This window comes from Eurosta solidaginis, chromosome 5 (genome assembly GCF_040869045.1).
Source record: "Eurosta solidaginis isolate ZX-2024a chromosome 5, ASM4086904v1, whole genome shotgun sequence".
Classification (NCBI taxonomy): Eukaryota; Metazoa; Arthropoda; class Insecta; order Diptera; family Tephritidae; genus Eurosta; species Eurosta solidaginis.
Window position 1 is genome coordinate 84,387,050 of NC_090323.1, and position 26,469 is coordinate 84,413,518.

At 38.4% G+C, this 26,469-nt stretch overlaps 1 protein-coding gene across 1 annotated transcript in view; it reads left to right on the plus strand.

The window, feature by feature from the left end:
• Positions 1–26,469, plus strand: part of Cubn2 (Cubilin 2) — an 864,444-nt gene that overhangs the window by 375,352 nt on the left and 462,623 nt on the right. Inside the window, exons 13-14 of the mRNA XM_067791923.1 lie at positions 3,995–4,156; positions 16,998–17,472. Coding sequence (XP_067648024.1) covers positions 3,995–4,156; positions 16,998–17,472 — 637 coding nt within the window. The remainder of the gene's footprint in view (positions 1–3,994; positions 4,157–16,997; positions 17,473–26,469) is intronic.

A 26,469-nucleotide genomic window follows, 5' to 3' on the forward strand; every position in this document is an offset into this window, starting at 1 on the left:
TGGGAAAAATTTAAACAACGTGACATCAGGACGGACAAGGCGACAGCTGTTTCGATTATACCTTGTAAATCTCTTCAAAGCCTTTTCTCCCGGGAGTGGGAGTCGAACTCGCACTCCTACGATAGTTGAAATGGTTGTAAACGCATTCAGCTACGTCATGCCTGTTGTAAAGTTCTTCCCAATTGCCTTCTTTTTGCATATTTTAATCTTTTACTTGGTATGCAATTACATATGTGTTAAAGCTATGCTTGGTACGGCGGTTTTCAAAGAAACTTTGGTTTTTGTTGCTGTTTTCGTTCTATTTATAGAACTACAACGAATTAACCAATTTTGTCTGTTTGTATGATTTTAATAATCGGGGATTGCCCGGAGGAGTGCGAGTTCGACTCCCACTCCCGGGAGAAAAGGCTTTGAAGAGATTTACAAGGTATAATCGAAACAGCTGTCACCTTGTCCGTCCTGATGTCACGTTGTTTAAATTTTTCCCAAATTATTAAATAAATTATAAAATTAAAAAATTGCTTCAAATAAATGTTTTCATACATTTGAAAAAGCAATATGGGCAATCCCCGATTATTAAAATCATACAAACAGACAAAATTGGTTAATTCGTTGTAGTTCTATAAATAGAACGAAAACAGCAACAAGAACCAAAGTTTCTTTGAAAACCGCCGTACCAAGCATAGCTTTAACACATAATTGCATACGAAGTATGCAATGTGTAAAAGATTAAAATATGCAAAAAGAAGGCAATTGGGAAGAACTTTTCAACAGGCATGACGTAGCTGAATGCGTTTACAACCATTTCAACTATCGTAGGAGTGCGAGTTCGACTCCCACTCCCGGGAGAAAAGGCTTTGAAGAGATTTACAAGGTATAATCGAAACAGCTGTCGCCTTGTCCGTCCTGATGTCACGTTGTTTAAATTTTTTCCCAAATTATTAAATAAATTATAAAATTAAAAAATTGCTTCAAATAAATGTTTTCATACATTTGAAAAAGCAATATGGGCAATCCCCGATTATTAAAATCATACAAACAGACAAAATTGGTTAATTCGTTGTAGTTCTATAAATAGAACGAAAACAGCAACAAAAACCAAAGTTTCTTTGAAAACCGCCGTACCAAGCATAACTTTAACACATAATTGCATACGAAGTATGCAATGTGTAAAAGATTAAAATATGCAAAAAGAAGGCAATTGGGAAGAACTTTACAACAGGCATGACGTAGCTGAATGCGTTTACAACCATTTCAACTATCGTAGGAGTGCGAGTTCGACTCCCACTCCCGGGAGAAAAGGCTTTGAAGAGATTTACAAGGTATAATCGAAACAGCTGTCGCCTTGTCCGTCCTGATGTCACGTTGTTTAAATTTTTCCCAAATTATTAAATAAATTATAAAATTAAAAAATTGCTTCAAATAAATGTTTTCATACATTTGAAAAAGCAATATGGGAAATCCCCGATTATTAAAATCATACAAACAGACAAAATTGGTTAATTCATTGTAGTTCCATAAATAGAACGAAAACAGCAACAAAAACCAAAGTTTCTTTGAAAACCGCCGTACCAAGCATAGCTTTAACACATAATTGCATACGAAGTATGCAATGTGTAAAAGATTAAAATATGCAAAAAGAAGGCAATTGGGAAGAACTTTACAACAGGCATGACGTAGCTGAATGCGTTTACAATCATTTCAACTATCGTAGGAGTGCGAGTTCGACTCCCACTCCCGGGAGAAAAGGCTTTGAAGAGATTTACAAGGTATAATCGAAACAGCTGTCGCCTTGTCCGTCCTGATGTCACGTTGTTTAAATTTTTCCCAAATTATTAAATAAATTATAAAATTAAAAAATTGCTTCAAATAAATGTTTTCATACATTTGAAAAAGCAATATGGGCAATCCCCGATTATTAAAATCATACAAAAAGATTTTATTGTTTTTGAAACGAACATAATTTTAGAGGAGATAAATCCGTTGTTGCCAATAAAGTACATGCTCGAAGAATACGAAATTTCCGTAAATCACAATATGCTTCTAACAATGATTGACGGACAAGTTTGCAATGCTTTGACTGAAAATTCTTCCGCACAAAAATGTTATATTTGTGGTGCCACTCCAAAAGATATGAATAATGAGTTACGGGACTTTACGTCTAACCGAGATCATCTTGGTTCTGGTTTGTCTACTCTCCATGCATGGATAAGATGTTTTGAATGCTTGCTTCACATAAGTTATCGCCTCGAGTAAAAAAGTGTACTTGGATTTATAGTAGATAAACCAAAACCAAGTTTCGGCAATACCAATGACGGCAACACTGTTCGTAGGTTTTTCGAAAATTCTGAGGATATTGCTGAGATTACGGGACTGGATGTAACGCTCATTAAAAGATTCGACACTCTCCTTCGCGCATTAACATCTGGGTACAATATAAATATCCAAAGATTTGAAAAATTTGCGGTCGAGACTAAAAAACTATACATAGATCTCTATCCATGGTTTAATATGCCTGTTACAGTTCATAAAATCTTAGTGCATAGTACTGATATTATAAAATCAGCAATTTTACCTATTGGTCAACTTTCTGAGGAAGCACAGGAAGCCCGTAACAAAGATTTGAGACGATTCAGTGATGATAACACACAAAAGCAGTTTAGTGGTGCCACGAATAGAGATCTTATGGATATGTTGCTTATAACATCGGATCCTTAAGTTAAAAATTTTAGGGAAATACCTAAGAAAAAAATTTAAAGTCTGACTTCAGAAGTCTTAAATTTACTGTCCCCCGATAAGCACCCCTTTTTGGACAATTCTTACAATTTTCGCTTTCGCAAATTTATTTTAACTAATTTCCCATAAGAAAACTTGTCACGATCTATAACAAAAACTAAATTATATTTAAAAAATGTTTGAAAAATTCGACGAATTTTCATATTTTAATTAATTTCCCATAAGAAAATTTGTCACGATGTATAACAAAAACTAAATTATATTTAAAACATGTTTGAAAAATTCGACGAATTTTCGTAAAAAATTTTAATTTTTTTTCCCGAATTTTTAGAATTTTTTAGAGTATTGAGATTTGTAGTCCATTCAATTTAAGTACAATAAAGTAATATTCTTAAGTCCTTTAAATTTTTTTCGATCTATGTCACTTATTCACATGAGTTACTGTATATGAAATACGCAAATGTATGCATATGAAGTAAAATTTTGGAAAAATTAAAAGAAAAAACATATGGCTAAAAAAAAATAACGTAGTTGTAATAAATGACTGCATATGAAACGGAAAATCTCATAAAATAATTTTGTCCAGCTAGCTTGTTCTACACGAAACACTGTGCAACGACAAGGTGCCTACTATAGGGAGCGAAACTCGCAGTAGAGGAAAGCAAACTCCCCAGGGAGACATGCGTGACTCTAACTCAACTTCGGTCTGGATGCTGTAATAGGTTAAACTCTTACCTATCCAGAATCAACCCCGGCATAATTGTATACCCTGCTTATAACGTGTCCCCACATGACTCCAACCATCTCATCAATTGCAATGTGGAACCAACATCCCTTTATCTCTGGTTCACCCTGTTGAAACACCAAGTTTCTGCAGCGGTTGATAAATTGTGAACTGTCAACCCCCGCTTCAAGAACAGCTTGTTTCTTAAGACTTAAATGACAATTTTACACCGCAACTCTGGTTTGACTAGCAAATAAAATCAATTAAAATTAATTCATGGATATGGCCCCATAAGCATTTATATGGAGCAATGCGGTAGGGTCCGGTGGGGTTTGGGATGGCCTGAGGTAGGTCTATCCGTGGGCGAATTTTGAGTTCCAATGGCATTTTCATTATATGTGCTGTTTTTTAGGACTCTTACTATGTTTTTGGGATTAATGCCAAAAATCCAGATTACAGCTATTGTAAATTCAATTTATTTTGTCCATAAATTATGTGCTTATAATTAACTCCAACTTTGTTCATTACAATTAGGTATGTGGAGGATTTTTAAATGATACAGTTGGTTATATTAAATCGCGATTACATGAAAATTGTGAGTGGAAAATCGAGTCTAATGGGACCCAAATTTTTCTGGACATATTACATTTGGAATGCGATTGCTCAAATCAAGAAAACTGTACAAATAGCGTGAAGGTAAGTTGGAGCATATCTAAATAACAATATTGAAGTTTTCCGAATACTTCCTCCGGCAAATATTATGAAAATAGGTTTAGATAAAGAAAATAGGGTGAAACAAGTTTCAGAGAGAACTGAGACCGCTGCGCCAAAACCGCAATTTTGGAAAATGAATTCTTAAAGGATGTGATAAAGTGATATATGCCGTTCTTTTTTACGAAACTATTTTTTAAATTAAAATACACCAGGAAGTGTATTATTAAATGCTCTTTACAAAAAACATACTATTTAAAATTTACCCAGTTAACTTTTTAAAATTATATATTAAAATTGTATATGGTAATATAATACATGTTGGGATGAGGCTGAAGGGGGCCTCGAAAGCCAGAAGGGCAAGAGGAGGATGGAAGCGTCACGAAGAAGGTGCTGGAGGGGGACAAACAGCCCAGTGGTGCTGCGAGTCTTACATATAATCCTCCAACACAGTAAAGTGGCGTCGAGCGAACTCCTCCTAACCCTTGAAGAGAGATCCTTTGACGCTGCGCTGATCCATGAACCGTGGCTCTCATCGGGAGGAAAGGTTTCTGTACTCAGCGCGCGTGGATTTGGCGTTTACAACGCGCAAACGGAAGGAAGGGTGCGAGCTGCAGTCATGGTAAGAAAACAGTTGTATTCATATATGCTGCCTAATTACACTACTGAGGACCTCGTAGTGGTGGTCGTTGAGCAGAAAAATAAGGAGGCATTTATCCTGGTATCCTGCTATATGGCCCTAAAGAGGGTAGAGAAGGGAGGAACCTTTAGAAACCTTAGATCAACCAACTGGACAAAATTCCGGAAACATGTAGAAAAAAATACTGGGACAACCTAAAGAGGTTGCCAATGTGAAAAACTGGAGGAGCCTAATGATTTCCAAACAAGGAATATTATTACTACGTATAACTCTAAGAAGATTCAGAGGAAAAGCAATCCGCCGCGGTGGAGCAATGGGCCTTCTAAGAGAACTAGTAAAAAAATGTTTAAGCGTGCAAAGACCGGGAAAAAGAAGGGTGTCGGGATGAATACAGGGATTCTTGATATGGATCTACAAAGCGGGAAATTTCCAGGGTGAAGAGAATCTCATGGAAAAATTTCTGTGCGGATATAGAGTGCTCCACCAAAAAAGAACAGTTGAAAAAAGTCCTAGCAAGGAGAAACGTAGACCAAGGGCTAATAAAGAAAGAAAACGGGGAATGGTCACGTAATAGTGAGGAGTCCCTTGAGGGGCTTTTCGATACACATTTCCCATCGGGAGATGATTCAGAAGAGCCAGCAGATAGCAATCACACTTCGATCACGAACCGGTAGTGCCGGGCTTGGTGACCGATACCAAGATCGAATGTGCAACGAAGGCTTTCTTTAAGTTTAAATCGCCGGGCCCAGATGGTATATGGGCGGCCGCCGTGGTATGATTGTAGCGTGCTCTGCCTACTACACCGAATACTGTGGGTTCACGCACCGGGCAAAGCAACAACAACATTTTAGAAACAAGGTTTTTCAATTAGAATAACATTTTTCTAAGCGGGGTCGCCCCTCGGCAGTGTTTGGCAAGCACTCCGAGTGTATTTATCCCATGAAAAGCTCTAAGTGAAAACTCAGATGCCGTTCGGAGTCTGCATAAAACGAGTAGGTCCCGTCACCGTAGGAAAAAATTAAAAAAGGAGGACGACGCAAATTGGAAGAGAAGCTCGGCCTAAGATCTCTTCGGAAGTTATCGCGCCTTACATTTATTTTTTTTTATTTATAGATGGTTTATTCCCTACCATGCTACAAGTTTCAAGTAGAGCGGTGGTGGAATGGCTTAAAATAATATTCGAAGGGTGCATAGGAGGCGGGAAAGATAGGTCACATGTATGCCAGAGACGACAGGCTCAGCAGCTTAACATCATTTCTGCTCAAAACCTTTGAGAGGCTGATAGATATGTACATAAAGTCCAACGTGAATAAAAAACTGCTCTCCACAATTCAACATGCGTACATCAAAGACAAATCGGTAGACACTGCACTGCACAGGGTGGTAATAAACATAGAGAGAGCCCTGGAATATACGGAGTATGCACTAGGAGTTTTCTTAGACATTGTCGGAGCTTTCAACATTTTTTCTAAATGGACGATTATGGATGGTCTTAATTACATTAAAGTACATCGAGCCATAACCAGATGGATTAGCTGCATGTTAAAGTGCAGTAAGATTGCCTCACAATGGGGATGATGCTGGTCATCAACCAACTGCTCAAGCGGTTTGATGAGGGACCTGTAAAACTTACGGCTTACGCAGATGACGTTGCAATTTTCATAAGTGGAAAGTGCCTTCCAACGATTAGCGCTTTCAAGTATAGTATTTTCTGCCATTTATGCACCCTAGCACCAACCCTAGTCCCTATTGAGCGCTGAGTCCAGAAACCTTACCCTCAGATGAGAGCCATGGCTCCTGTTTCAGCCCCACATTAAAATAACCCTCCTCAAGAGTCAGGAGGAGCTCGCTAAATGCCACTTTACTGTGCTAGAGGTTTATCTGTAAGACTGATTTAATCACGCTCTCAGTTGCAAAGTTTAAGTGTTATTGTGAAGTATTCTAATAAAGACATTTTGCTTTATTGAATATTGGAGTTATTTATTCAACAGCTTAGCGACACGAACGTTAGTAGAAGGTGTAAAATAAGCGCAGTTTCACTAAATTCGTTACAATTGGTGTCAGAAGAGGAATTCTTGAATAAATTCTGAAGATTTTGAATACAACTTGGACATGGCAAAGTTAAGTGAATTAAGGATCCAGCAACTGAAAAAGGAGTTGGAGAACCGTGGATTGAATATAAACGGAATAAGATCGAACTTCAAGCACGATAGGTAATGGAGTTGGGAGGAATTGATGTGGACGAGTGTGTCTCTGATGTGGAAGAATCAACAACAAAAATTGAAGAGAAAAACGAAACATCGCACACAACTACCAGCACAGACTTGAACATGATATTGTCTGCAATATTTACACAAGCATCCACAGTAGCATCAATGTCATCGCAAATGTCATCTCAACTGGAAGAACAGAAGACATATATGGCATCCCAACTGGAAAAACAGAAGACATATATGACATCTCAGTTGGCTGAGCAGTTGAAAGCACAAGAAACGCGTATTTCAGAAATTTCGACACAGATTGCATCCAAGATGGAAGCACAAGAGGAGCGCTTATCATTGCAGGTGGCACAAATGTCTTCGCAGTTAGAAGCACAGAATACAAAAATTGTACAGCTCGAGGACAAAATGGATGCCGAGATAGAAGCTTTGAGAGGTCTTAAACAAGAGTTGCATATAAATCGCTCAGCAGTTTCAGCGAGTAATCCAAAGGTAAAGGCACCATCCTTTGACGGTTCTGTTCCTTTTCAGGTCTTTAAGCTACAGTTTGAGAAGACCGCAGCTGTGAACAACTGGAATGCTGAAGATAAAGTTGCAGTCTGTTCGTGGCATTGAAAGAGCATGCAGCGGAAATATTACAGACGATTCCAGAGTACGAATGGAACAGTTATGAAGCATTGATGGCCGCTGTCGGGAGACGTTATTGAAGCGAGCATAGAAAACAGATATATAAAATTGAGTTGCAAAACCGTTATCCAAAAGCGAATGGGACTTCGCAGGAGTTTGCCTCGGATGTTGAAAAATTGGCTCATCTCGCAAATGTAGACGCACCCGTGGAATACATATGCGAACCCAAAGCCAACATTTGCTGAAACGGTATTCCATGCACTGACTCAGGAAACTGCCTCACTTTTAAGTAAGCCAGCGTACAAAGCCCATCGTGTGGAAGTAGAAAGGCCAGATTCGGTGGACACAATTTTGGAAGCACTGAAGGGATCACAACAGAAAAACTCTGGAGTTATGAAATGTTTCAAGTGCGGCAACCCAGGTCACATTGCACGTCATTGCAGCACCGGTCCTAATAGTTCTAACAATTTGGCTGGGCGTAAACGCAAAGCTGGAGGAGATACGCAAGAGCGAGTCAGATGTAAAGATCGAGAACTTGCCACAGCTATTGAATATCCTGTGATATCTGTCTCGCAAATTGGAAGAAAATCGAGCAGTCTTACCGCCAGAGGAAATGCGGATGGCAAAGAATGTGTACTGACTGTCGATACGGGCGCATCTCATTCCTTGATCCGATCTGATTTGGTAAACAGGAGAGTAAATGCATAACCTGGTGCAAGGTTGCGTACGGTCACTGGCGAGTATAACCAAGTCCAGGGGAAGTGATATGTGAAGTCCTAATTGCTGAGGTCACGGTTCTACACAAATTCGTTGTGGCGGAGATCGTTGATAAAGTCATATTGGGAGTGGACTTCTTGGTTGACCATGACATCAAGATCGATATGCAGAGAAGGGTGATGCGTTATAAGAACCAGGATGTACCACTCAACTTCAGTTTTGAGAAAGGGTTCAGCAGTAAGCGAGAAGCGAGTGCTGGTGGAGGCGATTGGACAAAGACCACCAAGGTCAAAGGCACTAGATCGGACAAAGGTTGATGAATCGAATGAGCCAAATAAAGCGAAATCAAAAGTACCTGCGAGAGAAACACTGACACTGACAAAACCAAATGGACGCACAAAAACGAAGGAAAGAATTTTCCAGAAAGAAGGCGAGGGTAGTTTCAAGCCAGGGCGCAATACTTTTGTGAAACGTGGGAACAATACTGATTTTGCGAAGCCAATCAGTCAAGCGCAAGCTCTACGAAGTAGTTCATTGGCCAAACAACAGAGTGTGAGGGAACGAATCAGGATAATAAGTACTAGGATGAAACAAAGGTACGGCAAGAACAATAATTCGGAAGGTTTCCGGGAGGGAGATTTGGTACTGCTATACAACCCTCACCAGCGGAAAGGTGTTCCATCCAAATTTTGGTGCAGTTGGGAAGGCCCGTACAAAGTTGTAAAGAAGATAAGTGATACCATCTACCGCATACAAAGCATTGGGAAACCACGAAATAGAAGGGTGGTTCATTTGGAGACGCTAGGAGCGTTTAGATCGAGAGATTTGTCTGGTCGGGACGATCAGACTTAGGTGGGCAGTGTGACGAATATTAGCAACACTAAGGGATACTATCATCTCTAAGCCGATACTAAGCAGTCACTTGTATCTACATAAACAAATCAATCATTATGTCTACACATATGTATATGCGGCAGCGGAGAGATACTCACAAAAGTATGCAATCATCAGCAAAGTAGTTCTCACACATACACATGCATATTTCTAGATGTATGCATACCCCAGGACATTTATTCAAAGCTGTGAGTGCATTAGTTCCTCTGATTCCTTATTAATTTGGAGGATGTAGTACTGGCCCCTCCCCTTGTTTTTGAAGGTCTGGAACAACTCTCTGCAGCTATTCTAAAGTCGCGTTATTGGTGCTGTTTCAAAGTCTAGTAGCGGTCTGGTTGGTTCATCATACCTCATTTTGATCCTGATACTAACCAGCTCCCCTCCTATAGATCTCCACCTTTCGCCTGACATCTGGCCATTGGGATACTGTAATCTAGTATAGCCACAGGCAGGGACTGCTTCGCAACTTTGTTCATCTTCTTCTCGGTGAAAACCGGAGACTCAGCTCTAGCTCCCTTTAGAATCATCGAGTAAGCTGGAGTCTCATCGTTATCTCCCTTTATCTTACTAGCATTTGTGTCTTTGCTTCTCAAGCCATTATTGCCTTCCTCTTCCTGTATCACAGCTTTTGAGGTACATGTCTTTCCAGTACTTATTTTTCCCTCTTCGACCCGCTTGTTCGCCTCCTGTTTCTTGGACTTTGGCATTTGCCCTCCCCCTCTGCCTCTTAAGAGCAGGCTTGTCAGGTTCAGGCGATCGCTACTTCTTGCCTCTCGGGGCTGATTCGTCTTCGATGCGGTTGTAAAATTGACGGTTGGTCGCAGCAAAGTTTTCGTCAGTGAACTGTCTTCGATATTCTTTCACATGTGTCACGAGTTCATGCCAAGCGATTGCTTTCATCGTTGGTTGGGCCAACCGCTGGACCCAAGCGCTGCATAATTCTTAATGCCGCCCGATATTTTGAGAGGGCCCTTTTAAGCTCCCTAACTCGTTGTTCCCGTTCTAACGTGAGTTCTTTTTTCGGCATAGTTGATCCATCCTTTACCGACCGCAATGGCTACACATTATCATAGCTATCCACGTCCGAATCATCCCTTGTAGCGATTTCCACTTCCCTGGCTTGCGACTCCATCACCTTTTTATTCTCATCTTTACTTTGTTTCAAAGCTTTTGAGTTCATCTTGGCCGTACGACCGCCTGCCCGACAAGGCGGGCTAAGAGGTCTAATATTAAAAATGGGGGATAAAAAACGTCCGCCACAACAACGCCTCTTGCTGTGGTAAGACCATCATTACTTCCCGAGGCGGCCAATGTTACCAACGTTACCATCGGCTGTCGGTTGAGGCAGTTAGCGCACGATGGAAATGTCTTGCGAACTATGACAGATTCCTACCATACGTGGGGGGGGGCGTCCCCATATATCGTGCAGAACCTCAATTCCTCTATTTGGTCCGCCAACATCTCACCCCTGCTATCCGCCTGTAGATTAGAATGACACAGATCGTCGTCGGCATTGAAATCGCGTAGAATAATGTGATTTTCACCAGTGAGTAATACGCTGATGCCTGGTACCCACTGGGGCAACAGGTGGCATGAGTGATGTAAACTACTGGATGCCCTTGGGCGTGAACAGTAGGGTACCACAAAAGATTTGTAAAAGTGTCATTCCTGTGTTTCTTGTAAACAAGTTTTAAAGGTTGAAATATTGTGTCAGAAACTGTGTTTGCCTGTTCGTTTATTATTCTACCGTCGAATACTTTTTTTTGTAGATTTCCATGTTTTTGAGTAGGTTCAGACGGCAACTTTTAGCTTGTGTGTCAAGGATCTTGACTGTTCTATAGATGTTTGCTGGGGTACATTAGTTTTCGACCATGCGATTCGCTAAGTTGGACTCTGGTATGATATTTGGATTCCCTGTTTATTTGTTGTAATCTCTTATTTCTTCTCTGAACCTCGTTTTTATTTGCCGTCCGGTTTGTCCTATGTAAATGTGTTGACGTCCACAGGTATGCTTGTCTACGCCGTGGCTCTCTGAGTTAATGTTAGTTCTTAGTTTACGCCATAAATTGTTCGATGTTTTGAACGCTGTGTTAATGTTGTAATGTTGTGTTTGCCAATTTATAAGCTAGCTTTCCAGTATATGTTAATTAAACAAATAAGGGCGTATAAGTTCGGATGTAACCGAACTGCACTTCAATTTAACTAATATTTAACAGGGCGAAATCGAATTTATCATGCCGACAAACTTGTCTTCCAGTTGCTTCGGGCTCCTGTTTAAATTTTAAAGTGTCTGACCTCGTTATCATTTTCTTACAAGCCCAAAATATTTTTTGCTATATACATAAGTTGTAGATAAACTAACCAAAGAAAAAGCAGACACTTTTGCAAGCTAAGTTGTAGAAAAATAAAATATACCTAAATACCGGCACGGATTGCGTTAAAAAGAAACCACCCAATGGCTTCTGGCTGATCAACAGTTTTCTGGAATGAAAGCACCCATTGCAACCTAGCATTTGTTTGAAGACTAACTTTAAATATCGCGTTTGTATGGTGTTTCGAACAATATGTTTGAATTTCTTAACATACCCTGCTCTCGTCGTATAGTTCATTTAGCTTCAGTTTTTTTGATACTACCCACATAAACAAAAAATCGCATGTTTATTAATAGATTTTGCACACTTTTATTAGAGTTATTCGTCCAGTTTTTTCACAATAGCTCAATTATTCTTCCAGTAATGGCTTCCGAAAAGTAGAAGATTTATTGCTGAAAAAAAGGGCTATACCACACCCATTACCAAAATTGTATTTATTTATTCATTTTATTGTTATAAATGCAGTGAAGTAAAGTATTTTGTCGCAAAGATATAGCCTATTTAGTATATTCGCCTACGGTACTTTCCAATCCCTTTATTTAAAAGTGGGCGTAGTCTTTATCGAATATACTCGATACCTTTTACTGAGTATGACCACTATCATCAATATTTTGATCCGGGTATTTTAAATGAGTACCGGTATAGATACTTTTCACTTGGGTGGACCCGTCCAAGTCTTGTAGTAACGTGAAGTGATTTACTATATAAAGGCTTTAGATAAGTCTAACTCTACGAGTACTGTTCCGTGGTGGGGTTCTTGATTCAATCCGTAATTTATCTGAGTTTTGGTGGCGTTTAGCGCGGTGGTGGTGCTATGTAGTCAACTGACTGCTAAAATTTACCTCTACTTTAAACACAATATTATTTTCTGCAATGCCCACTAATTTATCCATTCGAGAAAATTAACAATTTTCTTTATACTAATAACACAGCTGATTGCCATGCCTAATTTTTTCATTTCTGACTCACGTCACTGTATCCGATTTTATATTAAGTTTTCAAATTCTTTTCAAGAACTATTTCATTCACTCCTCTACGATTTTTATTTCTTATAGAATTTTTGGCACGAAATTCTTGTTAAATAAAATATTTTTTTTTTTGTAGCACTTCAATTTAACTAATATTTAACAGGGCGAAATCAAATTTATCATGCCGACAAACTTGTCTGCCAGTTGCTTCAGGCTCCTGTTTAAATCTTAAACTGTCTGACCTCTTTGTCATTTTCTTACAAGCCCCAAATATTTTTTGCTATATACATAAGTTGTAGATAAACTAACCAAAGAACAAGTAAGAACGGGACTGTCTTCGGCTGTGCCGAAGACTTCATACCTTTCATGAATGGGGCTGAACAATAATCTTATCCCGTTTGTAATCTCCGAATAATCGGATGTATAAGATAAGAAATATATAGTGAACAGATCTACATACCTTAACGATTTTTAAGATAAATATAAAATAAAAAACAGGTAGGTACTTCGTGTGAGGATGCAAAGTTTCAGGTTTTTTGTGGTCTGCGTGTAAAAACTATGACTACGAATCACGTATTTCAAAAATATATGACGAAAACGTAACTATTTGATGAAATTTGATGAATTTTGAAGATTCTAGCCGTAAAAAAGGGGTCAAAATGACAGTTTTTATGAAGTATATAATATATATACGACCGATCTCTATGATTTTTTCAGACAACAATATAAGCATTTTGTGAAATTTGAAGCTTCTAACTGTTAAAACGTGGCAGAAATTGCGCAAAGTTTCTTATCTGAACAATCGGTTGTATGGGATATATACTATATATACCACCGGTATCTATGATTTTGTCAGACAACAATATATGCTATACACGTAAGCATTTGGTGAAATTTGAACATATCTAAACGATTTTTAAGATAAATATAAAATAAAAAATAGGTAGGTAATCTGTGTGAGGATGCAAAGCTTCACGTTTTTTGTGGTCTGCATGTAAAAACTATGGCTACGAATCACGTATTTCAAAAATATATGACGTAAACGTAACTATTTGATGAAATTTGATGAATCTTGAAGCTTCTAGCCGTAAAAAAGGGGTCAATATGACAGTTTATATGAAGTATATAATATATATACCACCGATCTCTATGATTTTTTCAGACAACAATATATGCTATATACGAAAGCATTTTGTGAAATTTGAAGCTTCTAACTGTTAAAACGGGGCAGAAATTGCGCAAAGTTTCTTATCTGAACAATCGGTTGTATGAGATATATACTATGTATAGCACCGATCTCAATGATTTTTTCAGACATCAATATATGCTATACACGTAAGCAGTTGATGAAATTTGAAGCTTCTAGCTGTTAAAATGGGGTAGAAATTGCGAAAAGTTTCTTATCTGAACAATCGGTTGTATGAGATATATACTATATATACAACCGATTTCTATGATTTTTTCAGACAACAATATATGCTATATACGTAAGCAATCAGTGAAATTTGAAGCTTATAGCTGTTAAAATGGGGTAGAAATTGCGAAAAGTTTCTTATCTGAACAATCGGTTGTATGAGATATATACTATATATACAACCGATCTCTATGATTTTTTCAGAGAACAATATATGCTATATACGTAACCAATCGGTGAAATTTGAAGCTTATAGCTGTTAAAATGGGGTAGAAATTGCGAAAAGTTTCTTATCTGAACAATCGGTTGTATGAGATATATACTATATATACAACCGATCTCTATGATTTTTTCAGACAACAATATATGCTATATAAGTAAATATTCGGTGAAATTTGAAGCTTCTAGCTGTAAAAATGGGGCTAAAATTTGCGAAAATATATATATGTATACTATATATATATACTATATATACCACCATATATATACTATATATACCACCGATCTTTATGATTTTTTCAGACAACAATATATGCTATATACGTAAGCATTCGCTGAAATTTGAAGCCTCTAGCTCTTAAAATAGGGCAGTAATTACGAAAAGTTCCTTATCTGAACAATCGGTTGTGGGGGATATATACTATATATACGACCGATCTCATAAATTTTTTCAGGCAACAATATGTGCAATATACGAAAGTATATGGTGAAGTTTGAAGCTTCAATCTGTTAAATTGGGTAAGATATTACAAAAATCCTCTTTTTCTGAAAAATCGGTTGTATGGAGGATATATGCTATAGTGGTCCGATCCGGTCGGTTCCGACAAATGTCTAATCGGACACCCAAATACACCTGCTCACCAAATTTTATCAAGATATCTCAAAAATTGAGGGACTAGTTTGCATACAAACAGACAGACGGACAGACGGACAGACGGACAGACGGACAGACGGACATGGCTAAATCAACTCAGCTCTTCAACCTGATTATTTCGGTATACTTAATGGTGGGTCTATCTATTTTCCTTTAAGGACTTACAATTTTCGGTTTCGTGACGAAATTAATATACCATTTCATTTTCATGAAAGGTATAAAAATAGGTAGGTAATCTGTGTGAGGATGCAAAGCTTCACGTTTTTTGTGGTCTGCATGTAAAAACTATGGCTACGAATCACGTATTTCAAAAATATATGACGTAAACGTAACTATTTGATGAAATTTGATGAATCTTGAAGCTTCTAGCCGTAAAAAAGGGGTCAATATGACAGTTTATATGAAGTATATAATATATATACCACCGATCTCTATGATTTTTTCAGACAACAATATATGCTATATACGAAAGCATTTTGTGAAATTTGAAGCTTCTAACTGTTAAAACGGGGCAGAAATTGCGCAAAGTTTCTTATCTGAACAATCGGTTGTATGAGATATATACTATGTATAGCACCGATCTCAATGATTTTTTCAGACATCAATATATGCTATACACGTAAGCAGTTGATGAAATTTGAAGCTTCTAGCTGTTAAAATGGGGTAGAAATTGCGAAAAGTTTCTTATCTGAACAATCGGTTGTATGAGATATATACTATATATACAACCGATCTCTATGATTTTTTCAGACAACAATATATGCTATATACGTAAGCAATCAGTGAAATTTGAAGCTTATAGCTGTTAAAATGGGGTAGAAATTGCGAAAAGTTTCTTATCTGAACAATCGGTTGTATGAGATATATACTATATATACAACCGATCTCTATGATTTTTTCAGAGAACAATATATGCTATATACGTAACCAATCGGTGAAATTTGAAGCTTATAGCTGTTAAAATGGGGTAGAAATTGCGAAAAGTTTCTTATCTGAACAATCGGTTGTATGAGATATATACTATATATACAACCGATCTCTATGATTTTTTCAGACAACAATATATGCTATATAAGTAAATATTCGGTGAAATTTGAAGCTTCTAGCTGTAAAAATGGGGCTAAAATTTGCGAAAATATATATATGTATACTATATATATATACTATATATACCACCATATATATACTATATATACCACCGATCTTTATGATTTTTTCAGACAACAATATATGCTATATACGTAAGCATTCGCTGAAATTTGAAGCCTCTAGCTCTTAAAATAGGGCAGTAATTACGAAAAGTTCCTTATCTGAACAATCGGTTGTGGGGGATATATACTATATATACGACCGATCTCATAAATTTTTTCAGGCAACAATATGTGCAATATACGAAAGTATATGGTGAAGTTTGAAGCTTCAATCTGTTAAATTGGGTAAGATATTACAAAAATCCTCTTTTTCTGAAAAATCGGTTGTATGGAGGATATATGCTATAGTGGTCCGATCCGGTCGGTTCCGACAAATGTCTAATCGGACACCCAAATACACCTGCTCACCAAATTTTATCAAGATATCTCAAAAATTGAGGGACTAGTTTGCATACAAACAGACAGACGGACAGACGGACAGACGGACAGACGGACAGACGGACAGACGGACATGGCTAAATCAACTCAGCTCTTCAACCTGATTATTTCGGTATACTTAATGGTGGGTCTATCTATTTTCCTTTAAGGACTTACAATTTTCGGTTTCGTGACGAAATTAATATACCATTTCATTTTCATGAAAGGTATAAAAAGCAGCCACTTTTGCAAGCTAAGTTGTAGAAAAATAAAATATACCTAAATACCGGCACGGATTGCGTTAAAAAGTAACCACCCAATGGCTTCTGGCTGATCAACAGTTTTCTGGAATGAAAGCACCCATTGCAACCTAGCATTTGTTTGAAGACTATCTTTAAATCTCGCGTTTGTATGGTGTTTCGAAAAAGATGTTTGAATTTCCTAACATACCCTACTCTCTAGTAGATACGAGTATATATGTTTTTAACTATCACAACTTATCTTAATGATATATATTTTAATGCGTTTCTTAGCTTGTCGATGGTAATGGTAAAAACGAATTATATACATTGTGTGGTAATCATCAGAGTAATATTATTTTACCGACAAACTCGCTGATTGTATACACATCGAAGATTGAATTCATAGCTAAATACAGTATTGTTCAAAGCTCTTGTGGTGGGATAATCACTTCAATGCATGGTATATTGACTTCTCCATTTTATCCTCAATCGTATCCATCGAATGTTGAATGTGTTTGGCAAATCAAAGCATCAGCTGGAAATAGCATTGAGATTGATATTGACGATTTGGATATAGCAACATCAGAAAAATGTAACGAAGATTTCTTAGAAATACGTCAGTCGGATGAAAGTGGCAAAATTGCACGAATATATTGCTCTAACGAAAAAGAGACGGACGATTTAGTTATTTTTGAGAAGGCCTGGATCAAGTTCCGAAGTATACAGGGTAGCACGGGCAATGGCTTCAAGATAAGTTGGAATTACGGTGAGTATTTAGATATTATAGTAACGTTCTATGTCTCTTTAGTTCGAACCACGGGAAGAAAATTGTGCAGGTCCACACCAAAACGCAATAATACCAAAATTTGAAAGAAGTGACTTTTTAATACAGATCTCTTCCTCTTGGTGATTTCTATAGGAAGCTAACACTATTGCTAACTAGGTTGAAGTGAAAGTATAGATTTCATAATATTTTTATGAAGATAGAAATCACAAGGCTACATATATATGCTAATATGGCGGCCGCCGTGGTGTGATGGTAGCGTACTCCGCCTACCACACCGTATGCCCTGGGTGCACACCCCGGGCAAAGCAACATCAAAAAAATTTTAGAAATAAGCCTTTTCAATTGGAAGAAAATGTTTCCAAGCGGGGTCGCCCCTCGGCAGTGTTCGGCAAGAGCTCCGAGTGTATTTCTGCCATGAAAAGCTCTCATTGAAAACTCATCTGCCTTGCAGATACCGTTCGGAGTCTGCATAAAACATGTAGGTCCCGTCTGGCCAGTTTGTAGGGAAAATCAAGAGGAGCACGACGCAAATTGGAAGAGAAGCTCGGCCTTAGATCTCTTCGGAGGTTATCGCGCCTTACATTTATTTTTATTTATTTAATATGGCCTTATATTTCTTATAATATTTGCCAGTTTGTTTATTTTTTCCCATTTGTATGAAGATCCTCCCCAAAACATAACATTTATTTTTTGATAGCGTCTAATGGCGATCAGATAAATTAAGTTAAAACACAACCACCCACTTCGTGTTATGCTTATTGAGCCCAACTTTATCCCTGGTGCAGGGATAATTTCTCTTTTAATATTAAAGAAATTGTGAATACATGTGTCGTAAAGGCCTTAAATCCACCCAAAAATCTTAAATTTAGGCTAGGTGCGAGTTAGCCTAAATTTTAAGTACCTAAACTAATATTTCAATGCAAATGTGCAGCACTGCTAAAATTTAGGTACAAAGCCGCCAAAAACTGCGAGTACATTTGTCGACATAAATTGTTTAAGCTTGGAAAATACATAATACAAAAAATTACACTTTGAAACTTTTGTTGTACCTACAATCTGCAAATATGCATGCTTTAAATGGACATGGGCTAAGAAGTATTCATAGTACAAGTTCCCTAGATAGAAATTGATGGAACTGCATCTGATTCAACTTGTAGGGACTTTTTCGTGGATCATCGTGGATCACATCTTGAGGAACTCTGCCACTATCTAGGGGAAAATGATGTGGGTAAACATTAAGCATGCCACTACTTACACATTTTTGGCCAGTTAGTGATCACTTCTGAAAAATTTGCGAAGACTTTGATCCACATTCCTTTCCATCATCGTATGTCGATTTGATTCCACCTCAAAAACTCAACAATTGGCACCGGACTTAGATACCAATCGATCGCCACACCTTCCACATCACTAACCACCGCGGCCTTGGCTATATGGTAGCTACTATATTTGTATGTAAATTAGACTGGGTCGATTTATTAACGGATATCGCGCCATCGATTTTTCGATAGGATTTGGGCTCAGGAAAAAAAGTTCCACTAGGCATACCCGAAAAAATAATTTTCGAGCCTGCGAAATTTAATTTTTTTTTTTTAATTGGTTGAATTCGCTTTGACCCCACCTGGTATAGATTCGCCTTGAGTAAAATCAAAAATTTTGTTTAGTTTTAATTTGACTTTTAAATTTAGGTTGAAAAGTATGCTCAAAAAAATTCAACATTTTTTCTTTGCACTACCTTACCTGGAGAACCTGAAAGTAGCGGCAAATGACGGGGGCAAAGGGGCAGTTCGGCCTACTGACTTGTAAGATCACGGGTTCGCTTTGGCAGTTGTCTAAGTTTTCTTTCTTCTATTCTAATTTAAAAAAAATTTTCATTTAAGAAAACATATACTATAAGAATAAAAAGTTAAAATAATTATTGTTAGGCCTTGAGCTCGATTCGAACCCGCGATCTTACAATTCAGTAGGCCGATATAACCACAAACATTGTTAGTACATCCCAGAGTACGGACAAAAAAATGGTGTCAATGAATATGACACTATGGCATCACTGCCATAAAACAAGTCCAATTTTCACATCGTTTCTGCAAAAGATGTCGCAGCGCTGTTAAAATCAATTGGCGAGAAATAGGATAGAAGTAGAAATAATGAAGGAAAACAAACACCGCTGTGATAGCTGAATGACTATAGCAGCGGCGCCTAAACGTTGCCGATGAAGGAATTTAGCAGTTCCCGAAATGGATCTATACAACGAGCTTTGGCAGTTGTCTAATTTTTTTCTTTTGTCTATTCTAATTAGAGCTTACGATTTCTCGAAATTGTTCGAGAAGTGATTTCTCGCGAGTCTCGCCTTCTCGCGAGATTCTCGAATTACTCGTAAGGCTCCCGAGCTTCTCGACCTTCTCGAAATTCAATTTGATCGATTCATTGGTTGTTTTATATAGAGCTTACGATTTCTTCTGGAGCACAAGCGAAAATTTCCACAAAACCACAACTAAAAACACCGCAATGTATAGAGTACTGCCAATGCAGCGACTGAATTGAACGTCGAGAAACTCGCGAGTATTACGAATATTTCCAGATTCGAGAATCTCGCAAGAATTGAAAGTCGAGAAACTCGCGAGTATTACGGATATTTCCAGATTCGAGAATCTCGTGAGAAGCCGTGTTCTCGATGTCGTTAAAAAATAAAATATTGTGACCAAAATTATATATATAACTAGCAGACCCGGCAGACGTTGTTCTGCCTTAAATTTGGCCTATCTGCATACATTTTAATAAACTTTTTCCGTCTAACTCTGCCCTAACCCTCTACACTTTTTCCCAATCTTTTTATTCGCTCCTCCCTCCATCTTTTTCGCTTCATCTCCATCTTCTTCTTATTCCATCTCTTTCTTAGTCTCCTTCTCTCTTTTCTTTTCCCTCAAGTTTATCCCCTTCTTCTTCATCTCTTATTGCCAGTCCCAGAGGGTGGTATGTATTTTGTTCCAGTCCCACTCCGAGTCTCAGTCCCAGTCCCACTCCGGGTTTCAGTCTCAGTCCCAGTCCTAGTCCTAATCCCAGTCCCAGTCCGTCTCTGTTATACTTCCCGGAAAAAAGCATCGTAAATACTTATATAGGCAAATTTATATACGAAATTTCAGGCAAATCGAATAGGACGTATGTAAATAGGTATATGGGTATTATTAATTCTTGTCTTCATTTCGGCTTCGCATTCATATTTATCAGTTTTGCCAGGTTGATGCGACTAACTCGAATATCACAATGAACTTTAGAGCTCTCAGCAACAGCTTTCATTTGATATCCATAATACACACACATTCTAGGGGTATCCGGGTCCATGTTTTTGCCTATATCTGGAGACCGTAGTGAGCCAGTGGTGTAAAACTTACTCTGTACTAAAGCATACATCAACAGCTTCAATTTGATACCCATAATGTAAAAACAAATTCTAGGGGTACCCGGGTCCACGTTTTTATCTCAAGACCCTAGGCACGTAGCGAAAAAAGGTAGACGTTAGCCGATTCTCAGACCTACCCAATATGCTCACAAAATTTCATGAGAATCGGTTCAGCCGTTTCGGAGGAGTTAAGCCTCAAATTATGCTGTACTAAAGTACTCATCAACAGCTTTCATTTGATATCCATATTGTATAAACACATTCTAGGGGTACCCGGGTCCACGTTTTGGCCTATATCTCGATACCCTAGTCACCCAGGGGTATGAATATTATCCTGTACTATAGCACTCATCAACAGCTTTCATTTGATATCCATATTGTATAAACACATCCTAGGGGTACCCGGGTCCACGTTTTAATCTCAAGACCCTAGGCACGTAGCGAAAAAAGGTAGTCGTTGGCCGATTCTCAGACCTACCCAATATGCTCACAAAATTTCATGAGAATTGGTTCAGCCGTTTCGGAGGAGTTAAGCCTCTAACACCTTGACAGAAGAATTTTATATATTTTTAATATTATAGTGAATATAATATTATAAATTTGCCCATATTAGTAATATTAGTATTTACGATCTTTTTTTCCGGGAAGTAGGCCAGAGACGGACTGGGTTTGAGACTCGGAGTGGGACTGGGACTGGGACTGCAACAAAATAAATGCCATTGGAAAGCAATATAATCAAAAAAAAAAAAAAAAATATTCACAAGTAAAAAAACCAAGTGTATAAATACTGTTTATACAGCAATTAAGTTTATGTCGAGAAGCTCGCGAGAAGTCGAGTTCTCGATTTCTCGGGTCTCGAAATTCTCGCTTGTGTTCCAGAAGAAATCGTAAGCTCTAATTCTAATTTGAACAATTTTTTCATTTAAAAAAAAATTTACCATAACAATCTTAATATATAAGAAACACGTGTCACAACATTTTCGGCCGCGATGAACTCCTAAACTACTGAACCGATTTTGAATTTGTTTTGCACCCCGTGTGTAGTTTGATCCAAATTGAGACGTAGGATAGGTTATATTTCAGTTTATAGTCGCAATATTATTTTATCGCAAATTTTTTTATTTGTTTATACGTAATAATAAAATGTTACGTATACGCAGTGGTGCACCTCTTTTCAGTTTTCTGAGGGGCCCGCGATTTGAGGTACTAAGACATTTTTTTTTAATTCAGGAGAGTCTTTAGTTGATCCATGTGCAATTTTTAAGCCGAATTTGAAAAGTAATGAATATCTGCATTTCGTTTTAATATTATAGTGAAGTGTGAACAATAAAAATCTATATATATTAAAAGGCTAAAAAGTGTGTTAGTGGGTCGCCGGTGTTTGAAGAGATGCGTCGGTCGATTTTGTTCAAACATACCTATTTACATACGTCCTATTCGATTTGCCTGAAATTTGGTATATAAATTTGCCCATATTAGTAATATTAGTATTTACGATCCTTTTTTCCGGGAAGTAGGCCAGAGACGGACTGGGTTTGAGACTCGGAGTGGGACTGGGACTGGGACTGCAACAAAATAAATACCACCATCTGGGACTGGCAATAAGGGATGAAGAAGAATGAGAAAAACTTGAGAGAAGAGAAAACAGAGAAGGAGACTGAGAAAGAGATAGAATGAGACGAAGATGGAGATAGATGGAGCGAAAAAGACGAAGGGGGGAGTGAATAAAAGGATTAGGAAAAAGTGAAGAGGGCGGGAGGGCAGAGTTAGACTGAAGAAGCTTATAAAAATGTATGCAGATAGGCCAAATTTAGGGCAGAACAACGTCTGCCGGGTCTTCTAGTAATAATAGTAATAATAAAATAATTATTGTTAGGGCCAGAGCTCGATTCGAACCCGCGATCTTACAAATCAGTAGGCCGATATAACAACAAAAATAGTTAAAAGCAATTCATTAATCTTAAATATTAATTTAAAATTTTAATTTTTCTTCTTAAGTGTTCATTCAACCTTTTGAGTTAGGTTGAAAAAGCTGTCAAACGATTTGTGATTTGCCACTCGAGTGATTAATAAGAAAAACAACTACCGTAACTCATCTTTATTTCATGATGCAACCTTCAATTTTGCAACCGTATCGAAGCCCCAGAGGCAAAAGGCAGCGATCGACTAGAAAGGGGAGGCAAATGCCCCAGTCCAAGAACCAGAAGGCGAACCAGTCGGAATCCAGGAACCAAACCTCAAAATCTGCAAACCGGATCGAAGAGGGAAAAATAAGTACTGGAAAGCCAATTACCTCAAAAGCTGTAATATAGGGAGAGAAAGGCAATAATGGCTTGAGAAACAAAAATACAAATGCTAATAAGCTAAAGGGGATAACGATCAGACTCCAGCTTACTCGATGATACTAAAGGGAGCTAGCGCTGAGACTCCGGTTTTCACCGAGAAGAAGATGAACAAAGTTGCGAAACAGTCCTTGATTGTTGCGCTACTAGATTTCAACTTCCCCAATTGTAAAACGTCAACCAAAAATTGGAGATCCATAGAAGATGAGCTGGTAAGTATCATGATCAAAATGATGCATGATGAACCAGCCAGACCGCAACCAGCCTTCGAAGCAGCTGGATAACACAATGGGGTTAAACTGATGACCTGCACCAATAACACGACTTTAGAATGGCTGCAGAGAGTTGTCCCAGACCTTCAAAAACAAGAAGGCCCAAGGTTGAAAGTCGTGTATAGAGCCCTGATCCCCATGACACTAAAGACCAAGGTATGGATAACCTGAGTAGTGGGAGCGGAGGACACGCCCAACATGCTGCAGAGGCAGAACCAGAATATACCAAAAAATGATTGGAAGGTACTTCATGAACTACCTTTTTGTATCCTGGCCCCCTCAGTACTACATCCACCAAATTAATTAGGAATCGAAGGATATGTTGCACTCACAGCTTGGGAAAATTGTCCTGGGGTGAAGAGGAGTCCTCTGGAAAATATACCAAATACGCTAAAAGCAGGGGAGGTGGAAAAAGACCTCAAGAACGTGGAAGTAGCAGCAAATGACGGGGACAAAGGCGCAGTGGCAGAGGTGCAGAAGCAAATCAATGATGCTGGGATCCTTAAGAAAAACCACAATGTGCCAAAATCAGGAGAGGTAGGAAAGGACCTTGAAGAGCTGGAAGTAGCAGAAAACGGAAAGGATATAGGGGTAGAAGCGAAGATGTTGGAAGAGGACAAACAGCTCAATGATGATGCGAGTATAATAAAAACGCTTCGAGCAGTGTCCACTGTGTAAGCCCAGCGGCGGACAATTTGTAGAAAACCAAACAGCTCGAGGGCGCTTGCGAGTCTTATTACGCATCGAGCGAGCTCCTCCTGACTCTTGTGGTGGGTTGATTTGATTTGGAGGTGATACAGGAGCCATGGCTCTTATTTGGATGAAAGGTTTCTGGGCTCAGCGCTCGCAGATTCCGATTTATTACGCAAAGACGGAAGGCAGGGTTAGAGCTGCAGTTATGGTAAGGAAACACGTATATTCCTGTATGCTATGCAACGAAGACCTAGTGGTAGGCGCAATAGAGGGAACGAAAGGATCTTGGCATTCTACTACATGGCCCATAGCGTGGACGCCCCACCAGAGGAATTCAAAAGGCTGGCGGATCAAGAAGTGTGCAGAGGACGGCTTGTCATAGCCGTCACAGCGAATGCGGAGGGGACGATATTACTGAGAGAAGTGGGTCCATTTGCTGCTATATACTACAGAGTAGTCTACAGGTGCCCAGCGGGGCTAGCGTGCCTACATTTTGTTACGAATATTAGAAAAACTAAAGGGTGCTGCTATCACTAAACCGATGCTAAGCAGTGGCGTGAATTCACATCAATAATTCAATCATTATGTATCTACATAAACGAAAAAATAATTGCGTCTACACATAAGTACCATGTACGTATACGAGCAGCGGAGAATCAATGCACAAACGCATGCATACATCTGAGATACTCCTGAAAGTATGCAATGAGAGAAGCTATAAAATCGTGCAATTGTAGTTACAGATGAGAAGTTTGAGAGCTGATGGACTAGTAGATTCTGGAAGCGCCTAGAAGATGCGAACGTTGAAATCAGAGAGTATAAAAGGCAACAAATGTAGAGGCGCTGGAATTCAGTTTGATTTGAGCTATCAAGCAGTTATTGATTAAGCACGCAATCTGGCGGACAATAGTAGAGTTTCATTTGAACTATAAATCAGTTTGGTTGTTAAGCAAGCTAGTTGCAAAATATAAGTGTTATTGTGAAGTACTTTAATATAGGCCATTTTTCCATTATTCAATATTGGAGTTATTTATTCAACAGTTTAGTGATGCGAACTTAGCAAAAGGGCAAATAAGAGGATTTGCAGGTAAATTCGTTACAATATGTTGGGCCAATGTAAAGCAAAGTGCTGGATATCACATTGAGTTCTGAGCAGGATATATCGGGGTATGGGTGCAGGGTTCTTGAGAGGCCATGCTTTTCAGACCATGCTTATTTCAGCTTCAGAATCCCCCCAAAGAAGGTAGAGAAGGGAAACCCTTTTGAAACCCTAGGGCAATGAACAGGTACAAATTTTAGAAATGTGTATCAGGAAAACTGGAGCAGCTCAAAGAGGTTACCACCATAGATGAGTTGGAGGTGTGCAACAACTTCTTATGAAATGCGCTGACAACTACGTACAACAAAGAAGATTTAAGGGAAAAGCAAAGCCACTATGGTGGAGTAAGGAGCTGAGTCTTTTTAAAGGGCAGGTGAAAGCGATTTTTAAGCTAAGTTGCGGTAAACGAAGAGTGCTTAGATGAATACAGAGGTCTGTTAAGGATATATAAACGTTAAATCAATAGGTCAGAAAGGGTTTCGTGGAAGAAATTCTGTGCCTCGACAGAATGCTCCACCGAAACCGCGAGACTGAGGAAAGCACTATCTAATGGGGATGCAGTCCAGCCGTTGATAAAAAATGACGACGGGGAATGGTAACACAGTAGTGAAGAGTTCCTTGAGGCACTAATCACACACTTTCCATGAGAAGATGATGCGGATGAGTTTTGTAACCACGTCTACAATCCTAATACAGAGGGAGAGGTACCACGATTGGTCTCTAAAACCAAAATTTAATGGGCAATAAAACTTTTGCCAAGTTCAAACCGCCGGGTCCAAATGGGATATTCCCTGCTATGCTGTAGATGGCCGGTGGAACGATTATAGAATTGCGGTAAAACCAGTCATCTGCACCCGAAAAACTATAGGCCTATTAGTTTTAAATCTTTTCTGCTCAAAACTCTAGAGAGATTAATAGATGTGTATATAAAATCAAATATGAAGGAGGAATTATTCTCCTCAGCACAACATGCTTCCACCAAAGGCAAGTCAGCCGATACATTTCATTGCATAGGGTGGTCATGAATATTGTAACGAATTTACTTGCAAATCCTCTTATTTGCCCTTTATGCTACGTCCGTATCACTAAACTGTTGAATAAATAACTCCAATATTGAATAATGGAAAAATGACCTTTATTAAAGTACTTCACAATAACACTTATACTTTG